Source organism: Arachis stenosperma, chromosome 6, assembly GCF_014773155.1.
Source record: "Arachis stenosperma cultivar V10309 chromosome 6, arast.V10309.gnm1.PFL2, whole genome shotgun sequence".
NCBI classification, from domain to species: Eukaryota; Viridiplantae; Streptophyta; class Magnoliopsida; order Fabales; family Fabaceae; genus Arachis; species Arachis stenosperma.
The window spans coordinates 1,179,570-1,202,368 of NC_080382.1; the positions used below are offsets into that span (position 1 = coordinate 1,179,570).

Below are 22,799 nucleotides of genomic sequence, written 5' to 3' on the forward strand. Positions count from 1 at the left end.
TTATTTGTTTTTATAATTAAAATATTAATAAAATTAGACGATTAAATAATTTTTAAACTAAACCTGTTTGTCTTTTTTGTACTTCTTTTTTAACAATGTCATTGTTGTCTTCTTCTTTTTCTTTTGTTTTTTTTAACATTGTCGTCTTTCTCGTCAACATCTTCTTCTTCTCTTGTTTATTTTTTTTTCTTTTTTTTTTTCTCCACATTTTTTTCATTATCATCAACATCGTCATCATCTTCCTCTTTTTTTATATATGTTTAAAAAATTAGTTAGAATACAAAAAATTTAGTACACAACACATAAATTTTAGTGTATAGTACAAAAATTTTTAAATAATCACGTACTCGGAATATTGACTTACATGACTAATAAAATACATTTGTAACAAAAAGTTATGTGATATGCATAATTTTTGTACTATATACAAAAATTTGTAAGCTATATTAATAAATTTATGTTATATACAAAAATTTTTGTTATGTGTAAAAATTATTATACTATATTAATAAGTTTCTATATACTCTCCAACAAAAATTCTATGCTGAAGAAGCACAAACAAAAGAAGTGGTAACACATTTACGCATTTTTTTACTTAGCTTGTATCCATTTAGTTGAACTTAATTAAAAAACTATTATTATAATATCACCATATAATATATATATATATATAAATAAATAAATAAATAAATAAAAGGTATAATGTGAATGGAAGAGGTGCCAATTGAAATATGTAATTTTTTCATTTTAAAATTTTGGATTTTTAATTTTATTACTAAATTAGTATCTAAAATTAAAGATTTTGTTGTTGATAAAATGATACATGACTTTTGTTATTGACAAAATGGTCTTTGAAAGATTTTAAAATTTAACAAGCGTGCTCCCGAACTTGTCGGACTATCTCTTCGACGAGCACGATGCTGATGTGGCTACCGTGTTTTGGTGAATTGACAAACCTCCCATCCTAATTCCTCCTTTTCTAACGCACTCTCCTCCTTTCTCTCTCCAATGCACTCCCCCCTCTCCCTTCCCAACGCAGCTTTCACTTTCTAATTCCCTCAACTCTCTGACCGTGTCTTCATTCTTCAACCTATCCAACTACCACCTCCGTCTGCACTGCTCTAACATCATCGCAACACTTCTGTTCTGCTGTTGTTCGCTGTGGTTCCACCTGTTTTGGCGAGTTTTTCCTTTGTTTTGTCGTGCTTTTGCTGCCATTACGTCGTGCTTCTGCCGTTGTTTAGCCTCTGTTCTACTGCGCTCCAACTCTCGTTTTCTAGCTTCTGCTCAGTCTCGGTTTCATCGCATGGCCCAGCCTCTGTTAAGCTTTTGCTTTGCCGCTGTTCAACCACTTCCGTTGAGTTATAAAGTTCGATCTCTCTCTCTATTTGTTGATTTTTAGTTATTGTTTTAGTTGGTAGTATTTTAACTATTAACTTGTTTTGATTATAACTTGTTTTGGAATTAGGCCAGAAAGAAAGGGGGGTAGGAGTGGAAGCTACATTGGGGAGGGGGCAATGTGGAATTAGAGTTGGCGGTTTTGCCAGGTCACTAAAATACGGTAGCTACGTTAGTATTGTGTTTGCCGGAGATGTGTTCCAATGAGTTTGGAACAACACGTTTGTCAAATTTTAAAATCTTTCAGGGACTATTTTGCCAAAGACAAAAATTATAGACTATTTTATCAGTGCTAAAATTTTTCATATGCCAATTTAGTATTTACTTCTTTATTTAAATACCATTTTTTGTTTTTAGAAAAGAATATTTGATCTTGTATAGTGGTAACCATGATTTTAGTTGATAAATAAAATAATTTAAATGTGTTCAACAATATATCACAATTAAGTTTTAAAATTAATAACTTTTTATAAATTATATATGTTAAAGTTTGTTTTAGAAATAAAAAAATTATGCACCAAAATTTTTTTATATTTTATTTTTTTCAGAGATAAAATACTTTCGTAAATTTGTCCAAAAAAAAAAGTATAAAAAGGATCATAAAATCAAAAGTCATCAATAACATAGAAATGAACATATAACGAAAGATTTCTGTTAAAAACGAGGATAAGGAAAGATTAACAGTAAATAAAACTAATATATAATTAAACACTTGGTTATTTCAAAAAAAAAATTAAACACAAATAATATAATTATAAAAAACATTTTTCTAACATCTCTTACTCTTTAATGAGATTGTTTAAGTAATCCGGTCTGCTAATTTAATTACAAAAGCATCTGTCTGAGTAGTATAGTTTACAAAATCATCTACCTAACATATAACTGATGAAAATATGGGTACATAGGAAAAATTTAGCATATAACTCATTGAATTTTAATTTCACCAGTATTATTTTTTCAAAAAAGTATCATCTTTTATTATATAATTTATAAGGAGTGTTAATAGCATAAAATTTGAACCTAAATCCTTAATTAGAGTACACCATATTTATTTGATTAGTTTCACATTTAATTATCATTAAAAAATGAATTATATATATAAATGAAATAAAAGAAAGAAATAAAAGGGGTATTGATGAATAATCAAAGGGGTGGCTACTATAGCTAGTATATATAAATGAAAGCATTAAAGCCAATATGAAATCATCCAAAATAAATAACCAACCAAAAGCCAGATAAAAAACTGAGCAGTACATATATATCTTGCTTCAACAATTCAAATAATAACAAATAAATAAATAAATGAATAAATGTAAGTATATAACTATATATCTACTTGATTGCATGCCCTAATAGGAACTCGTTATTTTTGCACTCCGACAAGTCAACAAGATGGCAAAGATTCATATGCGGTCGACTTTAGGTAAACTCGATAATTGAAAATTATTAGATGAAATTTTAGTCAAATCAGTTAAATAATCATCTAACGACTCTCAATTATCAACTTTATGTGCGTGCACCTAAATTTCCACCCAACAACATATATCAAAGAATAATATATAATCTTCTTCATTGATCAGCCTCTTTGAAAGGAAGCATCATTCCCTCTCAACTTCTTCTTAGTAAGCCGAATAAACTCCGAAAATTCTTCATTCTCGTTCTCCACATTATTATTAACCACAGGTGCAGGGTAGTTACTATGATCTTCGTCGTTACCAACGTACGACACGGTTCTCATCATGTTTTGCTTAGCTCTTCGGATGTATTCGTTGAAAGCTTCATCAGTTTCTAGAAGCTCCACAACACCACCATCAAGACCATAATGTTGTTGTTGTTGTTCTCTTCTTGGTTTGTTGTTAGCATAATAATGAACACCCTTTATTACTTGCTGGCCTTGCTGAACCTTGGACTTTGATGATGTTGATGAGGTTCCATTTCCCATGATTCTAAACAAATTAAACACTAGTTGATAAGATTATGTTATGGGTTAAGTGGAACTTGCATAAACCTGGTTTTATAGTGTTTGGTCGAGGTGTCAAAGTTGAAAAGGAAAAATAAAATAAAAATAAAAATGAAATAAACAATGGTTTCAACAATTGTCATCTTTAATTTGTGGGAGCCAAATGTGGCTGCACAGAAGATTCTAGTAGCTGTGCAGGAATTAATATATAAGATTAATGTCGTTACCATTGTTATACTTATACATGAATTTTTTATTTATATATATGAATAGCTAATTATTACATGTTATTAAATATACATTATTTTTTTCGTCTTTGTGACACAATTAAATACGGTTTGGGCATGTAAAAAGAAAATTGACAGGACACCTAAGAAAGTGGATGAGATAGAAAATAAATAAGGGATGAAAGGCAGAAGAAGATTTAAGAAGATCCATCTATGAGGTGGTCAAATGAGATTTATATATAAACAGTCTCTCTATAAACATGATAGATAACAGAATTCAACGACATCGTTTGATTCATATAACTGATTCTACCTAGTGGAACAAGACTTTGTTGTTGTTGTGACGCAATTAAATACGTATAAAACTATTATTTATATTTACATTTTTTTAATAAAAACTAAACACTTGTTAGATCTATAGATATATATAATAATGAAATTTTTTTTGGACATCAACTTTTACTATTTTTGGTTATCACTTGATCAACACAAATATTAAATTATTTTTAATAAATAAATTTTATTAATTTATATGTGTAAATTTTAAAAAATATAGATACAAATAATATTAATTCATGTGTATAAATTTTAGTAAATATTAATACAAATAAATTATATATTTTTTTATAAATTTTTTATAAATATAAATATAAATTATTGTTGGCTAACTACTAGTCAAAATTAATATTATTTATTAATCATGTAGCATTATTACGTAATATATGATATAAGATCTATATCACTTGTGGCCAAGTTTATGGAGGCCTAGAGAGGAAAAGCTAAGCACACAAATTAAACATGCATTTAGGTTTAGGTTTTCAAAGGTATCAGATTCGAGAAAAGAAGACTCGTAGAATTGGAGAAACTAATAAAGAAGATATAAACCTCATCAGTTTATGTTGCAATAATAATAAGAAGCATCATGCGAGCTTCAGACATACAAAGTGTGGTTCAATTTGATTTAGTAAATTAGGTTATTGTGCGTTACAACTCGAATCCTAGTACGTACTATATGTATATTATCACCGTCGTATTTGAAACCATCAAAAATAAATGAATTCAATTTATAATTTATGTATCAAACTCCTATAGTCCTATATATCACGTCTCCTTTATATAATAGATAGATAATAAATATAAACAATTAAAATTTATGTATAATTATTTTTTATATATTTATAAAATCAAAAATAAAAATAAAATAATGATACATATTTATAAAATATATAGAAGTTGAATGAAGTTTCTTAATCAAAATGCCGTAGAAAGTTTTCGGTCTCTTCTAAGAAACCTAACAAAACATTACTATATTTGAATAAGAACATAGGTTCAATTTATCATACCTAAGATTCTGCTATATTTTATGTAGTCTATCTTCCAACTCCGATCCATTATAATTGTTTAGTATATATGATGAACTACTTGTACACTGCTACATTATATTATATACCATCATTTTTTTGAAAAAAAAGAAATTTGTTTTGGGTCAAATTCTAATAAAGACTAGACTGGGTTAAATTATTATTTTCTTGTATGTTCTCCATGATGACCTCGTACGGATATATATTGTAATCTACTAATCTTGAACCCTTGAAGCAAGCATGGCATAGAAATTAGTCTCCTACGAAGTATGAACACTTCGCTAAATTATTATGTCACATGTCGGATACATTTTAGATACGATATCGACACTTATTCGACATTCGTGTCTATTGTATCCAATTATGTCTTAATAAAAAATAAAAAATTTTTTCTAAATATATTTAGACACACCTAAATACCATCACGTATCAGTGTATCCAAACTTATTCTTAACATATATTCTTAAAATAAATTTAAATATAGTATATATTATTATTTATTAAAACAAAAAATATTTTAAATACTTGATATAATTAAATTAAGATATTAAAAATAATTAAAAATTAATTTATATTTTAGTATTAATAAAATATCAAAATATCATTACAATTTATCTATAAAATACTATATATTTTATTTTATATATATGCGTGTTTCTATATCTTATAAGATTTTAAAATTTGTATGTCGACATATTTTATGTCGTATCGTATTCCATATTTATATCAGTGTCCATGCATTATAGCTAGTCTTAGACTAAAATAATGAAGGACCTAATTAAACACACCATGTTGGCAGCAAAAGAAGACACATACCTAAACAAATCAAAGTGTAAGTCTATAATGGTGGCAGATAGATAGATGCCCTAAAAAGCTCCTCGGTTGTCAGAGGCAAATAAAAGTTCGATTTGTTATGTTGAATATATAAGCAGTCAATATAAATATTGTATGCAATAATTTGATTTTTAATAAAATTTTATTATTTTAAAAACTTTTAAGAATTAGTTTCGTTGTATAGATTAGTAGTATTTTCATCATTTTTAATTAAGTTTTATTATTTTTAATAAATTTTATTATAAAATAATTAAATTTAAAATATTATTATAAAGTAAATTATTTTATCTTTAAAATAACAGAAAAATAATTTGAAAGGAGTAAAGTATTTTATTTAAAAAAATTTTTACACTAATTAATGTGGGCATTTAATTATATATATTTTGAATAAAAAATAAATTATATTGTTTATATTCTAACTTAACATTAGGATTCAAATTCAAATATACCAAAAGACCCAATCTCCACGGATAACCTTCCTTACTTATCAAACACTATAGATTTTTGTTATATGAATTAAAAGTATTACACAATCGAATGAATTGTGCTATATCATAGTCTTTTTTTTTTGGCGAAATGATCAAAACTCTTATACATCTTTTATAAAAGGTGTATAAGGTTAAGATATAAATTGGCCCAATTTTTAACACTGAATTTTTGTTATATGAATTGAAAGTGTTACACAACTGATTGAACTGCGTTATACCATAGTAATTCTTTTTTTGGCGATATGATCAAAACTCTTAGAGGTTCTCCTCGTTCCATTCATATTATACAACATCAATAGAATTGTTTTTATGTTTTTCATGTTTAATTCTTATTTTTTTTATGCTATTAGTTGTTGTGAGGAAAATCTTCGTTTTTTTCATTAACAATCTCATCAGAACAATTATCACTCTTTTTTTTTCTTGTGACATTTCTCAACAACATTAGCAACATTATCTTTTTTTTCATTTTTACGTTTTTGGAATTATTTTATCTAAATTTTATGCAATTCAATCGATTGTGTAACATTTTTAATCTATATTGCTGTGCAAAATTCAATATGTGTTACACTACCAATCGATTGATAAAAAAAAATCATGGATAGCCCAAGTCAATTGAATTATATAACACTTCCAATCAATTGAATTTTGAAAAAATCCATATTACTGTGCGAAATTTAATCGATTATGTTACACTTCCAATCGGTTGAAGTTTGAAAAAACTCATATTGTCAAAATTTAATCGATTTGTTATACTTCTAATGGATTGAATTACCAACAAATATTATTTTCCTAACTTTTATGGATACAACGGATTGAATTACCAATAAATACTATTTTTCTAGCTTTTACGGATATAACAGATCAATAGATAAAAAAACTCATTAATGTGTACTTCCAAAATATTTATAGAGGTCATGATTAATAAAAAATTTATTTTATTATTTTATTATTTTTGTAATTAAATATGATAGATAAATAATAAAATAATAATTTATAAAATAAAATATAAAATTTATAATTAAAATTAAATAAAAATTATTTAATAATTATTAAAAAATTTAAAAAATATATTTTATTATTAAAATCATTTAATAGTCTAAACGTTACTACAGGATCCTTTGCCTTAAAAATCTAAATAAACATATGCTACAACTTTGGCTTTAGCTTTTGGTTACTGTCACCGAAAAATGGCAGGACATCTTTTATTATTCCGCAAAAAGTGCAAATAAGCTAAAATTTATATTTTATTATACACAATTAATTAAAGTAGTTAGACGCTTTTGAAATGGTAAAATATCACAAATCCATCATCAAAGACCTACTCAATGTAAATAGGTGGTTGAAACATTAAAAATAGTCTTCTCACGACAGATTGAAAGGCTATTTTGGTGAATATATGTGGTATCTTATAATAGAATCGCTTGTCTTCAAATTTTTACAAGTCAATTTAGTTACAGAAATTGTTCTTTTCATCTGCTGAATTCAGATTGATAACCAAGGAATTGAATCAAGAGAAATTCTTACCAAAGAAGCTAAAGGTTAAGAAAACTTTCGGTAACGAATTTGCTTCTTTCTCACGTTTTAGTTCATTTTGATTAATGCACATAATTGCTATTTCGCTTCTTGTTTTGTTTTTACATGGTATATGAACATCAGACATGGTAACATTATGTTCTTTGATACTATTAGTCTTCAAGCAAATAAAGTTCATTATGTCATTGCTAACAATATACATAAATCATGGATAAATTATTGGATTTGAACATGGAAGGAAAAAGATAAATTAAATATGAAACTCTTAAACTAGAATGGTACAAACTTAGCTGTCCATGATCTTCATCTCTTTCATCAGTGATTCTGCAATCTTAGTGGCAATACAATATGCTGTGGACTGAATTGTTATCATGGGGTTGACACCAACAGCATTGGGAAACACACTTGCATCACACACATACAACCCTTCTGCTTCCCAACTCTCGCCATTTTCATCGAGGGCGCCGTCATCTTCGGTGGCGCCCATCCTACAACTTGCCATCTGATGTGCAGTAGTGAAAATAGTCCAAAGTTCATTCCTTGAGCTGGGACCACCGGGCACTGTGACTGTGTCCAGAAACTCCTCAAAATCTTCCTCCTTGATCCCTTTGCATTTGATTCTTTGGCCATCACTCCTGTAAGTGCCGACTTCTACAGCTCCGGCCGCAACCAAGATCCTCAAGGCCTTCCTCAATCCAATTCTAAGGCTTTCCTTGTCCACTTGGTCAAGTCTGTAAGAAACTCTGCCTTCAGCCTTTACTTCTCCTGACCCCTTGTCTCTTACCAATGCAAAAAGGTTAGCAGTTCTTGCATACTTCGCCAACCTGTCTTTCGCATCGAGCCCTGAGACCCAAGGAACCAATGTTGAAAATGATCCAGGTCCTAGAGCAGGTGCTTCTATAATGAATTTTGGGGTGGAATCCTCTGCAAATTCTTTGTGGATTGCAGTTATGATTCCTCCCTCATAGTTAGTACCACTGAAGTTTGTCATGTCTTCCGGGAAGTAGCCCCAAGCTAACTGGACTGGGTGCAGACGGAGGTTCTTCCCAATGTATGGATTTTGCAGGCCACTTGAAATCAATAGAGGAGGTGTGGAGAGAGAGCCACACGATGAAATAGATACCTTAGATTCGATTCGGAGTTTCTTTGTGACCTTACTCCTCCAAGTGGCTGCAGCAATTACTCCTCTGCATTTCTTTTTCTTCAGTCCATTCTTTCCATCTTCCAATATGAACTTCTCGGCTTTACATCCGGCGACGATCACTGCACCATTCGCCACAGCATCAACTAACCAAGTAGACTGAGTGCCCTTCTTATCTCCAGTTCTACAACCATAACAGCATGAGCCACAATAGTGATCTGCTGAAGCGTTTATTGCAACTGACTCAACTTCTAAGCCAACTTTCTTGCATCCTTCTCTGAAAATTTGATTTTGAAAGCTTTCTTTTGCACATTGTGGTGTCACACCAATCCTTTTGCATACCACATCCATTGCAGATTGATAATTAGAGCTTCCAAAAAGTGGGATTTTATATTTTTCAGACCATTCCTTCAGAACAGGATCAGGTGTTCTGATGCATGCAGACCAGTTTATAGCCGAGCCTCCACCAACTGTTGAACCAGCCAAGATCATCATCTTCCCATCGACACTTGACATGATTCCACCTGATTCATAAAGCTCATTCATGGATGGACCTTCAAGGGAAGAATAATCTTCGGAAACAAAATACTCTCCCTTCTCTAGGACAACCACTTTCAGACCCGAGTTTGCGAGAATTGCAGCTGCAACTCCTCCACCACAGCCGGAGCCAACAATGACAACATCACATTTGATATTGTATGAATTGTGCTCTGGATCTTCAGTGACTTCAAGGCCCTTTTCGGTGAGAGACTGGATTAAAGTAGAATCATTTTCATACATAGTCTCTACTATCCCCTTCTGTAGAGGCCTCTCCTTGTGTGTTAACTTCTGTCTGGTGTCCACTTTGTACCCCATTGCTTCCCATGCTGGATTATGCCCACTTCCATCAGTCTACAGCAATTGGAGAAAAGTAGCAAACTTAGACAAAAGGGAACAAAAACCTTAGTAGTTACAAACAACAACTAGTTAGTTACTTAGTTAGCAAGAAAAGGGATTAACAAGACAATTATGTGACATGGTATTTCTCTTAGTCAAATAATCAAATATGTGGTATACAGTTCAAATAATTACCCTTGTGAAGAAATTGTAGAAGGAGACAAGTTTGATGAGCACAAACACTATCCTCAGAGGTCTCCAATGGTTCTCCCTTGACCATTTCCTGAGAATTTCTTCTCTCTTGTTCAATGGAATCTCAGAGAATTTGTGGATGAAAGGCCACTTCCATTCCAAGCAATCCTTTCCACAAAGCAACAGTGTCCCAAACCTGAATGAAAGAATCCACAGAACCCAGCTAACCAAGGACCATGCTTGGGGCATTACCCTCTTGAACATGATCTCTGCAGTCTGAATTTCCAATTTGAATTGGTTCAGAAATAAACAAAAAACAAATTGTATTCAATTCACAAATTCCTCTCTGCTGTTCAATTGTAACACACTAACACTCAAGATTCAAGTACAATAATTGAATCAAATTGGCTAAGCTTATGATGATCATGAAGAAAAACAGCACATGCAAGATTCACATGAATAAAACAAAATTCACCTCATCAGGAAATGGAGCCTGAGAACCAGAAACACTGTAGAAAGCTGAAAGTGCATGATTTTGTTCCTTGTTTAATGGGAGAGAAGGCAATAGGGCCTCACAGAAGGAAGCCATAACTTGCATCTGAGAGGAAGATAGGCCATGGCTGTAACCTTTCTCTCTTCTGTTACCTCCTCTCAGAAGAGGGTGACAATTCTTTCCATCTTCCATTATCTCTCTCTCTGACTTAAACAGTTACAAAGTACTGCTTTTTATTGTCAGTGATTATGGAACAAGACAGTCGTTCAATTATGGAGTACGCCAATCAGGATTGCAATAAATTTCTACACGTATTGTCTTTTTTTAATATTTAAATATAGAAATTGAATCATGCATATAATTAATATCTATGTATTCTATGTTGATGCAAGGTCCAAAGTCCATCCTCATCCACCACATAATAATGTTTCATACAATTTCTCAAACATGTGATCCGCATAATTTATAATCTTGAAAAAATTTAGGGGTCAGCAACTTCATCAAATTCTGACCAGCATATAATCAGTAAAAAAAAATAAGTCATTAAATAAAATTTCACACCAATTTTACACTATTAAAATCATCATTGATGACTATTTAATAGTTATAAATCACAAAAATTACTGTCTCTCTAGCACTCTTCGTAGTCATGGTTTCTTGTTCATATTTTCAGATACTCTATGGCTAAGGTCTAAGATGCGTTTGTGAGTTGAGGTTTTGGAAGAAATAAGATATTGATATCAATATTAATTAATATAAACGGGTTTTCTAACAGATTTTTTAGGAAATGGTCAAATTTGTAGATTGCTTGTTTTTTAAATTAGCTTTGGGAATTTTTTTTCAATCAAATTTATTTTTTAAAAATTATAAATTGGTTACATTATAATTCTTTTGTTTGTTAATGTAACACATTAAATAACACATAACACATATATGAGAGTTATAATTGAATGTTAACATAATAAATTTATAAAATTAAATTAAATTAATTTTAAATTAATTTTTTTTTTTTAATTTTTTAATACAAATTTTCTATTACAAATTTTAAGACATATTAGCTAAATTCTAATATGAATGGTAAGAAAAATAATAAATTTATAATTAATCTTGGAATTTTTCCTTAACATGTGCTTTTGTTAGAGGCTTAGAGCACTTGCCAATTCCTATAATAAGTTACTTGTAAGAAGCGTTATTCACTGAACCAGTTCTATCCCTAGGCATTTAAGACTCCTTAAAGTTAAGGAAAAGTATGAGGAGCCAATGAAATATTTATACAATGTGTACAATGGAGGTTTATGGAGTATTAGAGATATAATCATTAGTGTTACATTTTTCCATCAGTTGAAGCTTTTGGGATGAGTGGTATCATGACATGGTATTAAAGCATTAGATCCGAAAGGTCAAGAGTTCGATCCTTGGTGAACCCAAAAATTAAATTAATTTTTCGAGAAGATGTTTATTATCCCTTGTACTCGGATGGTTATTCTAAAGAGTATAGAAGATGTAGACCAAACCATAAACAACTTAAGAGGAGGGACCAAGGAAATTAAAGAGTAAAGTATCGTTTTTGTTCCAACGTTTGGGGTAAGTTTTATTTGTGTTCCTAACGTTTAAATCGTTCTATTTATATTCCCAACGTTTATAAAAGTGATTCAATGTTATCTTACTATCAATTATACTAACAAATCAGATTATATTTTTTAATTATTCTCACCTGAAAGTATTCATTCTCAATTAGTTCTTACTTTGATGTGTTCGATTTTAATATTATACATACTATTTGTGTTTAGATTCAATTATGTCTCTAGAAAAGTGAATTATGTAAATGTTTTATGAATTAGTTTCAACTTTTGATGAGCTATTTTTTTGAGTGGATCATCGATTCTATCCTAGACATTTGTATTCTAATTTCAAGAAGAGATTTTTAAAACTCAAACTAAAGCGTTCATGATGTGTAATTAACGGCAGGATAACATTGAATCACTTTTACAAACGTTAGGGATACAAATAGGACGATTTAAACGTTAGGGACACAAATAGAATTTACCCCAAACGTTGGGGATAAAAACGATACTTTACTCGAAATTAAATGTCATTTTATAGGAGGGATTTTTTTTAAATAAACATTTTAAATATTTTATTTATTAATATAGATCATTTAGACAATAATTTATATTTTTTATATCGTATCACTTGTCTTATTCACAGTATAAACGAGTTAATTGAAAGTATATCTTATTTATACTATAAACGAGATAAACCACACATTTTTAAATACATATTGATACATGAAAAAAATTGACCTATTTTATATATCTCATTTACCATGTAAATAAGATATACTCATAATTAATTTGTTTACAATAAAAATAAAATATGAATATTTATAAATATACATTTTTTAAAAAATTTTGAAAATTAAATAATAAAAATAAAAAAAAGGAAGGTGGTGTTTAAAATTTTGAATGGATTGTAAGAAAAAAAAAGTTGGTTGCTTAAATATAGTACTCAAAATTAGTTAAGTGGAAACTTTAAAATATAGAGAAAGGTGGGATAAAAATGCCTTGTTTATTAGTTGTTGATATGTGGCTTCGGTATTTTTTAATTCTAAAGGCATAACCATATAACAATAATTTGCTCTCGAAGTGATGAAAGAGGTTTTTTCTTAGTCCAGCTTGTATATTGAGATTTGGTTGTATCCCGAATATGCGTTCATAAAGGACCAATATTTATAGCCTGAAGCTGAATCCACTAGAGCATCAATGCTGAAAAGAGGATATGAATCTTTAGGACAAACTTTGTTGAGGTCGGTATAATCGACACACATTTTTCATTTCCCGTTCTGATTTTTCACAAGTACAACATTGGCCAATCACAAAGGGTATTTTACTTCCTTTATAAACCCGGCCTCCAACAAAGTTTGGACCTGCTCTTCAACAACTTGAGCTCTTTCGGGATTGAGCTTTCGCCATTTTGTTAGGCAGGTCGTAAACCTAGGTAGACGGCCAACTTATGATTCATGAGGTCGGGGTATATTTCAGTTATATTGGAGGCCTTCCAAGTGAAGAAGTCGGAATTTTTTTGTAGGAGTTTAACAAGATCTGCTTTCAATTTTTTGTCCAAGTTTGTTCCTACGCTTGTTGTTTTTCCAGCTTGATCTCCAAGCTGAACTTCTTCAGTTTTTCAATCAGGTTGTGGCCTCAGGTCTTTTCATGTTTGGACACCGCCGAACTTGATGGTGTTAACTTCTTTTTCTTTTGTACTTTTGCGTAGGTTCAGGCTTTTATTGTAACATTTTCTTGTCAATTTCTGATCTCCTCTCACGGTGCCTATTCCCTCTGAGGTCGAAAATTTCATACAAAAATGAGGGGTGGAGACCCCATAGCAAGTCAATTTAATATTGTTTGACCTATCAGGCATTGAAGGCTAATGCTATGTCAACCACAATGTAGACTATACTCAACGTTCTGAATTTCTAACCTTTACCAAAAGTGATGTGTAATAGAATGAAGCCAAGATGTCGGATGGGTGTGTCTCCCAACCCAAAAAGAGTGTCGAGGTATGCCCTGAGCTCCTTTTCTTCCAACCCTAACTTGTCGAAGGCAGGTTTAAACAATATGTCAACCGAGCTTCCTTGGCCCACCAAAGTCTTGTGGAGACTTGTATTGGCAAGTATCATTGTGATCATGATAGAATCATCATGCCTTGGTGTTATCCTTAACGCATCTTCTTTTGTGAAGGAAATACTGGGCAAGTCAAAGGCTTTGACCTCCTCCCCGACTTAATAGACTTCTTTTAAATGCTTTTTGTGAGAAGACTTCTGCCTCCTACGAATCCTCCAACTATCATGTGGATATGTCTATAAAGAGTTCATGGTGGCCAATTTTGTCGACCCCTATCTTCTTTCTCTCTTTTTCTTTTTCCCTGCTCGTCCGATCTTTCTGTCAAGTACCTTTCTAACCGACCTTCTCTGGCCATTTTTCTATCACATATTTTGAGTCATAGAAATAATTAGTAGAATGTCTATATATTTTGTGATATTCGTAGTATTCTATTCAACTTTCACCTTTCTTGTTTTTGATGGGCGAGGAGATGGAAGTTTTTTGGTATGGCAGATCTCTCTGTGGATGTCAACAAAGGATACTTGCAAGGGGGTATAGTTATGATACCTTCGACGCTTGTCTAAGCTATACTCATCCATTTTCTTTGCTTCTTTCTCTTTATCCTGAGTTTAGTAAGAAAGATTCTATCTTGGAGCATGTTCTCTCAATTGGGCACTCTCTTCTATATTGATGTACTTTTCTGCTCACTTTTGTACCTCATAAAGTGTCGCTTTGATATGGATTGAGAGAATGATCCTTCTTTAAGGCCATTAACTAGCTCCATTATCACGGTTTCTGGAGGCAGAGTTTGGATCTCTGAGTAGGCTTTGTTGAATCTTTCCATATAAGTTCGGAGAGTTTCTTCGACCTCCTGTTTGACTCCCAGAAGGCTTGGAACGTGCTTGACTTTGTCTTTCTGGATTGAGAATCGAGTGAGAAACCTTTTTGCAAGATCATCAAAGCAGTCACAGACTTGGGTGATAGACTATCAAACCACTTCATTGCCGCTTTGGTTAACATCGAAAACACTTTGTAACGAGTTGCATCTGATGCGTCATCCAAGTACATTTGACTTTTAAAGTTACTTAGATGATGTCTGGGTCGGTCATTCCATTATAGAGGTCCATGCCAGGGCTTTTAAAGTTTCTAGGAACCCTAACCTGCATGATTTCTTCGATAAAGGGATCTTCTCCTCCAAAGGGGATATTTTCCCGATCTGTATGATTGTTCCGACCTCGAAGGTTGGCTTCTAATTTCAGAAACTTTTCTTTTAGTTCTCTTTATTGTCATACTTCCCTTCTCAGGTCTCGTTCAGCTTCTATTTGATGCTCTATCTCCTACTCGAGTTATTCTAATCAGCCATGGTGTCCGTGCATGAGTCTATGAGTTCTGTTGAATGTCTGTTCACTGCGTCCTTTGGTGGATGTATCTCTGAGTTTATTCTTCTGAGTTGAGGGTTTTGCAAAGTCCCCTCTCCATTAGAGCTGTTCGCTCTATCTTGTCGTGGGGGGTATACTATTGCACGATCATCGTTGTGATGTTCTGGCTCAGATTCGAATGACATGTGTCCATCTTTAGGATGATCGTCTGCTATGATTGAGTGTAGACTTCCAGATCCCCGATAACGGCACTAATGTTCCAAGGGTTACTTGAAACTGGGTGGATTTGGGTCTAAACGTGAGGTTCAGACTCTTTTTGGGGTAACGTCTGACGATTTTAATGACAAGGTGCCGCCGTCCGAGTTCCTCGTGAATAGATGGGGCTAGTACCTGTAAGGGATTCTGATACTTAAATTAGCAAAGGTTTAAACAAATTTTTAGTAGATTGAGTTCGAAATATACCTGAAGATATTAGTGTATTTATAGTAGAGTCAATAACCACCTTTTAGACCATAATCATAAATAAAATATTAGCATATTCTACACTACTAAAAGAAAAAGAAATAGTTGAACAATCAGCAAAATATGTCCACATTCTAGGACATGATGTTTATTAATTATCATTTTTTTAATATAAATTATTTGTTACATCTTTTTTATGTATTCTCTTTTTTTATTTATCAATTACAATTGTGCAATCTATATCATAAAGCGGTTAAAATTGTTTAATCCAGCAAAATTGATAAACAGCGATGCCAAAATAGAATGAAGGATTTTAAACCTATTTGATTTTTTAAGTCTAATTTAATAGAATTTTAAAATATTTTTTCTCAGTTGTAGGATGATCTTCAAAATATTTTTTCTCTTCAATGAGTTAAATGAATATCGAGATCAAGCAATTGAAAGAGTAGCCAAGGAGAGATTCCACTATGAGTTAAATGAATATCGAGACAGAGAGAGGGTTCGCTGAAGAGAGAGAAGACCGCGACCAGTGGTGTTAGATCTTCAACGGCGAGCGGCGCCGCTAATGTCGAGAAGGCGTTAGCCGGAAGAAAGAAGGAAGAGGAGAGAGAGAGCTCGATGGTGATGGAAGCATCTGCGCGGAAGAAGAATGGCAGCGGTGAGTGATGGCTGAGGTAGAACAAGCACGATGATGATGGTGGTAAAGAGAGGCTCGACGGTGGTGGTGGAGTTGTTGCTGCCGCAGGAGCCACCGTTTGAGAGGCGGAGGTATTTTTTTTGTTATATAAATATATAAATAAATGCTATTTATTTATTATTATTATTTTTATTCTGCTTCTGTTTTGGCTGAAGGTTGAAGTTGGGTTGGAGATAATGGTATTTGATGGCTAATTTGTGTAGAGCAGTGGCAGGCAGCTTCAGGTTTGGTTTAATTTTGTTTCTGGATTGGTACTGGATATGAATTGGCATTTGATTTGGCTGGTTGAATTGGTTTTATTTATGGCTGTGTTTGGCTGATGTGGTAGATTTTAGATTGGCTGAATGAGTTTGAAAATGTTTATGATTTAGGTGTTTGATTGGTTTAGTATGTGGTTCGCTTATGGCTGAAAGTTGTGAATTCAAATTAGTTAAGTTTCCTAATATAGTTTCTAGCTTTCTCAAGGTCAAGAGACTCTCTTATGTGGTTGTTATGCAATTTTCATAAGAACATAATCTTTTTCTCACATAAGTTGTAACTAAGAGATTAGTAAGTCTAAGAGTCTGACTTGGTTGGACTTTTTTACTAAAAACATTTAGTCACCAAGTATTTCTGTATTTTTTATTGGTGTGATAATATGGAGTAAACATGAGTAATGGAGAAGTTACTAATCTGTTATTAAGATGATGCGGCTACAATATAAAATATTATGTGTCAAGTTTTAACATAACATTATTTTGGTTTTTCTTTCTATAATATTATAAATAGATAGATTGCTCATCGGCGATATACTTTAAGAAGCTGAATTTGTTTGAAATTAAATCAGGTAATTAATTAATTCACCACCCAAAAAGGAACAAAAAGCTGCCGACAAAACAAGAACATAATGAAAAGAAATGTACATATATGATGTATCTTAGGAGCATCACATAAACTGGTTGTAATTCAAGGACAAGGACAAACAACAAGTGGTTCAGTTTATGTTATGTGGACTGTATTTGCAAGGTGGTATTCATTTCGTGTTTCATATTATCAATTTGATTATTGGCAGATATGTTGCTACCATGCTTCTTCTAATATGACCAATTAAGTTCAAAAGTTATGCAACCAATAGAAGTAGAGAAAGCAACTACATTCTGCAAACGTTGTTGTCAAATACAGATCAGCCACTACACTGTCTTTGTATACTTTGGTTTGATTGCATGCAACTCAACATCTAGCTGAACATCACCGCCCACCATGTTGTTTTACATGGTATTATGTTTAATTCTCTTAAATCCGTGAGAAACATGAGACATGGTAACATTATATTACAAGCTACTGCATAATAAGCATTTGATACTACTAGTTTTCAAGCAAATAAAGTTCCTTGTGCGATTGCTAACAATATACATAAATCATGGATAAATTATTGGATTTGAACATGAAAGGAAAAAACACAAATTGACAATGAAATTGTTAAATTAGAATGATACAAACTTAGCTGTTTATGTTCTACATCTCATTCATCAGTGATTCTGCAATCTTAGTGGCAATACAATATGCTGTGGACTGAATTGTTATCATGGGGTTGACACCAACAGCATTGGGAAACACACTTGCATCACACACATACAACCCTTCTGCTTCCCAACTCTCACCATTTTCATCAAGTGCGCCGTCATCTTTGGTGGCGCCCATCCTACAACTTGCCATCTGATGTGCAGTAGTGAAAAGAGTCCAAAGTTCATTCCTTGAGCTTGGACCACCAGCCACTGTGACTGTGTCCAGAAACTCCTCAAAATCTTCCTCCTTGATCCCTTTGCATTTGATTCTTTGGCCATCGCTCCTGTAAGTGCCCACTTCTACAGCTCCGGCTGCAACCAAGATCCTCAAGGCTTTCCTCAATCCAATTCTAAGGCTTTCTTTGTCCACTTGGTCAAGTCTGTAAGAAACTCTGCCTTCAGCCTTTACTTCTCCTGAACCCTGGTCTCTTATCAAAGCAAAAAGGTGCGCAGTTCTTGCATACTTTGCCAACCTGTCTTTTGCATCGAGCCCTGAGACCCAAGGAACCAATGCTGAAAATGATCCGGGTCCTAGAGCAGGTGCTTCTATAATGAATTTTGGGGTGGAATCCTCTGCAAATTCTTTGTGGATTGAAGTTATGATTCCTCCCTCATAGTTAGTTCCACTGAAATTTGTCATGTCTTCCGGGAAGTACCCCCAGGCGAATTGGACTGGGTGTAGTCGGAGGTTCTTCCCAATGTATGGATTTTGCAGGCCACTTGAAATCAATAGAGGAGGTGTGGAGAGAGAGCCACATGATGAAATAGATACCTTGGATTCAATTCGGAGCTTCTTTGAGACCTTACTCCTCCAAGTGGCTGCAGCAATTACTCCTCTGCATTTCTTTTTCTTCAGTCCATTCTTTCCATCTTCCAATATGAACTTCTCGGCTTTACATCCAGCGAGGATCACTGCTCCGTTCGCAACAGCATCAACCAACCAAGTAGAGTCAGTGCCCTTCTTATCTCCAGTTCTACAACCATAGCAGCATGAGCCACAATAATGATCTGCTGAAGCGTTTGTTGCAACTGACTCAACTTTTAAGTCAACTTTCTTGCATCCTTCTCGGAGAATTTGATTTTGAAAGCTTTCTTTTGCGCATTGTGGTGTCACCCCAATCCTTTTGCATACCGCATCCATTGCAGATTGATAATTAGAGCTTCCAAAAAGTGGGATTTTATATTTTTCAGACCATTCCTTCAGAACAGGATCAGGTGTTCTGATGCATGCAGACCAGTTTATAGCTGAGCCTCCACCAACTGTTGAACCAGCCAAGATCATCATCTTCCCGTCGACACTTGACATGATTCCACCTGATTCATAAAGCTCATTCGTGGACGGACCTTCAAAGGAAGAATAATCTTCGGAAACAAAATACTCTCCTTTCTCTAGGACAACCACTTTCAGACCCGAGTTTGCGAGAATTGCAGCCGCAACTCCTCCACCACAGCCAGAGCCAACAATGACAACATCACATTTGATGTTGTATGAATTGTGCTCTAGATCTTCAGTGACTTCAAGGCCCTTTTCAGTGAGAGACTGGATTAAAGTAGAATCATTTTCATACATAGTCTCTACTATCCCCTTCTGTAGAGGCCTCTCCTTATGTGTTAACTTCTGTCTGGTGTCCACTTTGTACCCCATTGCTTCCCATGCAGGATTATGCCCGCTTCCATCAGTCTGCAGCAATTGGAGAAAAGTAGCAAAGTTAAACAAAAGGGAACAAAAATAATTAGTTACTTAGCTAGCAAGAAAAGGGATTAACAAGACAATTATGAGACATGCAGCTTTTCAGTATGCCTCTCAGTCAAATAATCAAATATGTGGTATACATTTTCTTCATTTACTTATTATGAAATCGGAAGGCCCTTACATCCAGTTATTACTAACATGCAAAAATTCACTACAGACTGAAATCTCAGAGAAGAAGAAAACCATTATTACCCTTGTGAAGAAATTGTAGAAGGAAACAAGTTTGATGAACACAAACACTATCCTTAGAGGTGTCCAATGGTTCTCCCTTGACCATTTCTTGAGAATTTCTTCTCTTTTGTTCAATGGAATCTCAGAGAATTTGTGGATGAAAAGCCACTTCCATTCCAAGCAATCCTTTCCACAAAGCAACAGTGTTCCAAACCTGAATGAAAGAATCCGCAGAACCCAGCTAACTAAGGACCATGCTTCTGGTAATGCCCTCTTGATCATGATCTCTGCAGTCTGAATTTTCATTTTGAATTGGTTCATAAATAAAAATAAAATAAATTATATCTTTTTGTTTGAAAAAAAAAAATCAAAACAATAAAGTGGAGCATAGTACAATATAGAAGAAATAAAAGAGAAAGTACTCAAACTAGATGCACTTAAACACAAATAAAATAAATTGTATTTAATTCACAAATTCCTCTCTTGTGTTCAAGTGCAAAATTAAACTACTACTTCAATTAAGTTTTCCAAATTGACAGATATTTCAGACACAAACAGTAATGAAGATTCAAGTACAACAATTGAATCAAATTGGCTAAGCTTGTGATGATCATGAAGAAAAACAGCACATGCAAGATTCACACGTATGATGCATGTCATACATAACTTATGAAGAAAATAATAAAATAAAATTCACCTCATCAGGAAATGGTGCCTGAGAACCAGAGATATTGTAGAAAGCTGAAAGTGCATGATTGTGTTGCAGGTTTTGTTCCTTGTTTAATGGGAGAGAAGGCAATAGGGCCTCACAGAAGGAAGCCATAACTTGCATCTGAGAGGAAGATAGGCCATGGCTGTAACCTTTCTCTCTTCTGTTACCTCCTCTCAGAAGAGGGTGACAACTCTTTCCATCTTCCATTATCTCTCTGTGAAGTAACAAATTATTATTATTATTTTGCTTCTTCTGAGTTGATTAAACAGTTACAAAGTACTCCTTTTTATTGGCAGAGAAAGATCAAGACAGTGAGGTTGAGGAATGAATTTGGAACAAAACAACGCTTGGTGTCATTTTCAATTATGGGTATGCCAATCAAGATTGCAATAAATTTCAACAAGTCTTGTGTCTTTTAATATTTAATTATAGAATCATGCATATATCTATATACTCTATTTTGTTACAAGCTACAAAGTCCATCCTCAATTCCTCATCCACCACATAATAATAATGTTCTAAACAATTTTTCAAACATGTGATCCGCATAATTTATAACAATAAAAATAATGGTGGTTGTTTGGTTTTATTGATATTTGATTATTTTCAGACAATCTATGGCTAAGGCCTAAGATATGTCCCGAGTTGAGGTTTTGGAAGAAATATTGATATATATATATATATATATATATATATATATTTATTTTCTAACAGATTTTTGTTAAGGTTATTTATATTTTTTTCTAATTTTTTAATACAAACTTTCTATTATGCATTCTAATGACATATGCTAGCTAAATTTTTATGTAAATAGTAAAAAATTTGAATTTATAACTAATCTTAGAACTTCTCTTTTTTCGTTCCCTTAACTTGTGCTTTTGTTAGAGTCTTAGAGCACTTTCTATTCCTATAATAAGTTACTTTATTCATTGGACCAGTTATATTCCGTGGCATTTAAGACTCCTTCATAGTTATTTCATTATTTGAGTGGCATTTAAGACTCCTTTATAGTTATTTCATTATTTGAGAGACGAAAGACCAAACCATAAATAACTTAAGAGGAGGGACGAAAGAAATTAAATGTCATATTACAGGGCAAAGGTGTAATGAATTTTCTACAAGTTAAAGTACACTAAGTTTAACATCGGTTTTGGCATTAGAAAAAGAAAAATATTGTATGATACCAAAAATCAAATACCAAATTAAGTATTATATATTTTTATATATGTGTATTGTTTTACATATTTTTAATGTATGTTTTGTATTTCAACATATATTCTATCTATATGGCTAATTTTTTATGTATAGTGACCAAGAAATTTAAAAAGAGTGAAGAAAACGCAGTTCTTCATGGATATCGAATTGAGAATGACTTTTTAATAAAGTTACCATTCAACTCTACAGGTTTGAACAGAATTTTATTAGTCTAAGCTTGGCAACTTTTAGTAGGAGAATGAAAAAGAAAAATAGGTATATTTTCATCATGATTCATGATTATGCTATAGTTGTTGAGCTTGGAAACATGTGAATGTTGTCACTTTATTATAATTTACTCTACCGACGCCATTAATTAGTTAGAATATAAACATGAACTACATGTAATTCTGAAACCTGAAAAACTTGTTACACCATGATTTAACTAGTTTCTACCTGAAAAAACTCAGTTAATGAGTTATTAGTTAATAATAGATCTCTGTCACTAGTTTGTTACTGTAAGTAATATTTTCAGTTCTAGGCTTACCTGAATATGATCGGAGAAGGATAATAGGGTAGTTAACACCAAATTGTTGTTGATTTTCTTGATCCTAATAATGAGAAGTGTGGTGTTTCTCAATGGCTTTGGTGCTTAGGTATGATTCTCGAGATATTAGAATTAGAAAACATATATGATACGTGAACGTGAGTATCAGTGATCCTTTATAAAAGAGAAAAGCCGTTAAAACTTCATTATATTAAAAGATTTATCTTTATCTTAA

At 32.5% G+C, this 22,799-nt stretch overlaps 1 protein-coding gene and 1 long non-coding RNA gene across 3 annotated transcripts; one reads left to right on the forward strand and one right to left on the reverse strand.

Annotated features, from left to right (window-relative positions):
* Window positions 1-7,927: 7,927 nt before the first annotated feature.
* On the reverse strand, window positions 7,928-10,813 carry LOC130935100 (long-chain-alcohol oxidase FAO2-like). The gene is made up of 3 exons (XM_057864669.1): window positions 10,486-10,813; window positions 10,014-10,286; window positions 7,928-9,833 (listed from the first exon to the last, which is right to left on the reverse strand). The coding sequence occupies exons 1-3, from the start codon at window positions 10,693-10,695 to the stop codon at window positions 8,088-8,090; spliced, it is 2,229 nt and encodes a 742-aa protein (XP_057720652.1). The 5' UTR covers window positions 10,696-10,813; the 3' UTR covers window positions 7,928-8,087.
* A 5,314-nt stretch (window positions 10,814-16,127) lies between these two features.
* LOC130935201 (uncharacterized) lies at window positions 16,128-22,446 on the forward strand. Of its 2 annotated transcripts, XR_009067834.1 has the most exons (7): window positions 16,128-16,714; window positions 16,799-16,867; window positions 17,695-20,014; window positions 20,098-20,374; window positions 20,878-21,006; window positions 21,120-21,192; window positions 22,228-22,446. It is a non-coding gene; the product is annotated as an uncharacterized LOC130935201 (long non-coding RNA). The 2 variants fall into 2 exon arrangements; XR_009067833.1 differs by lacking the exon at window positions 22,228-22,446 and having other exon boundaries at window positions 21,120-22,097.
* The last annotated feature ends 353 nt before the right edge of the window (window positions 22,447-22,799 follow it).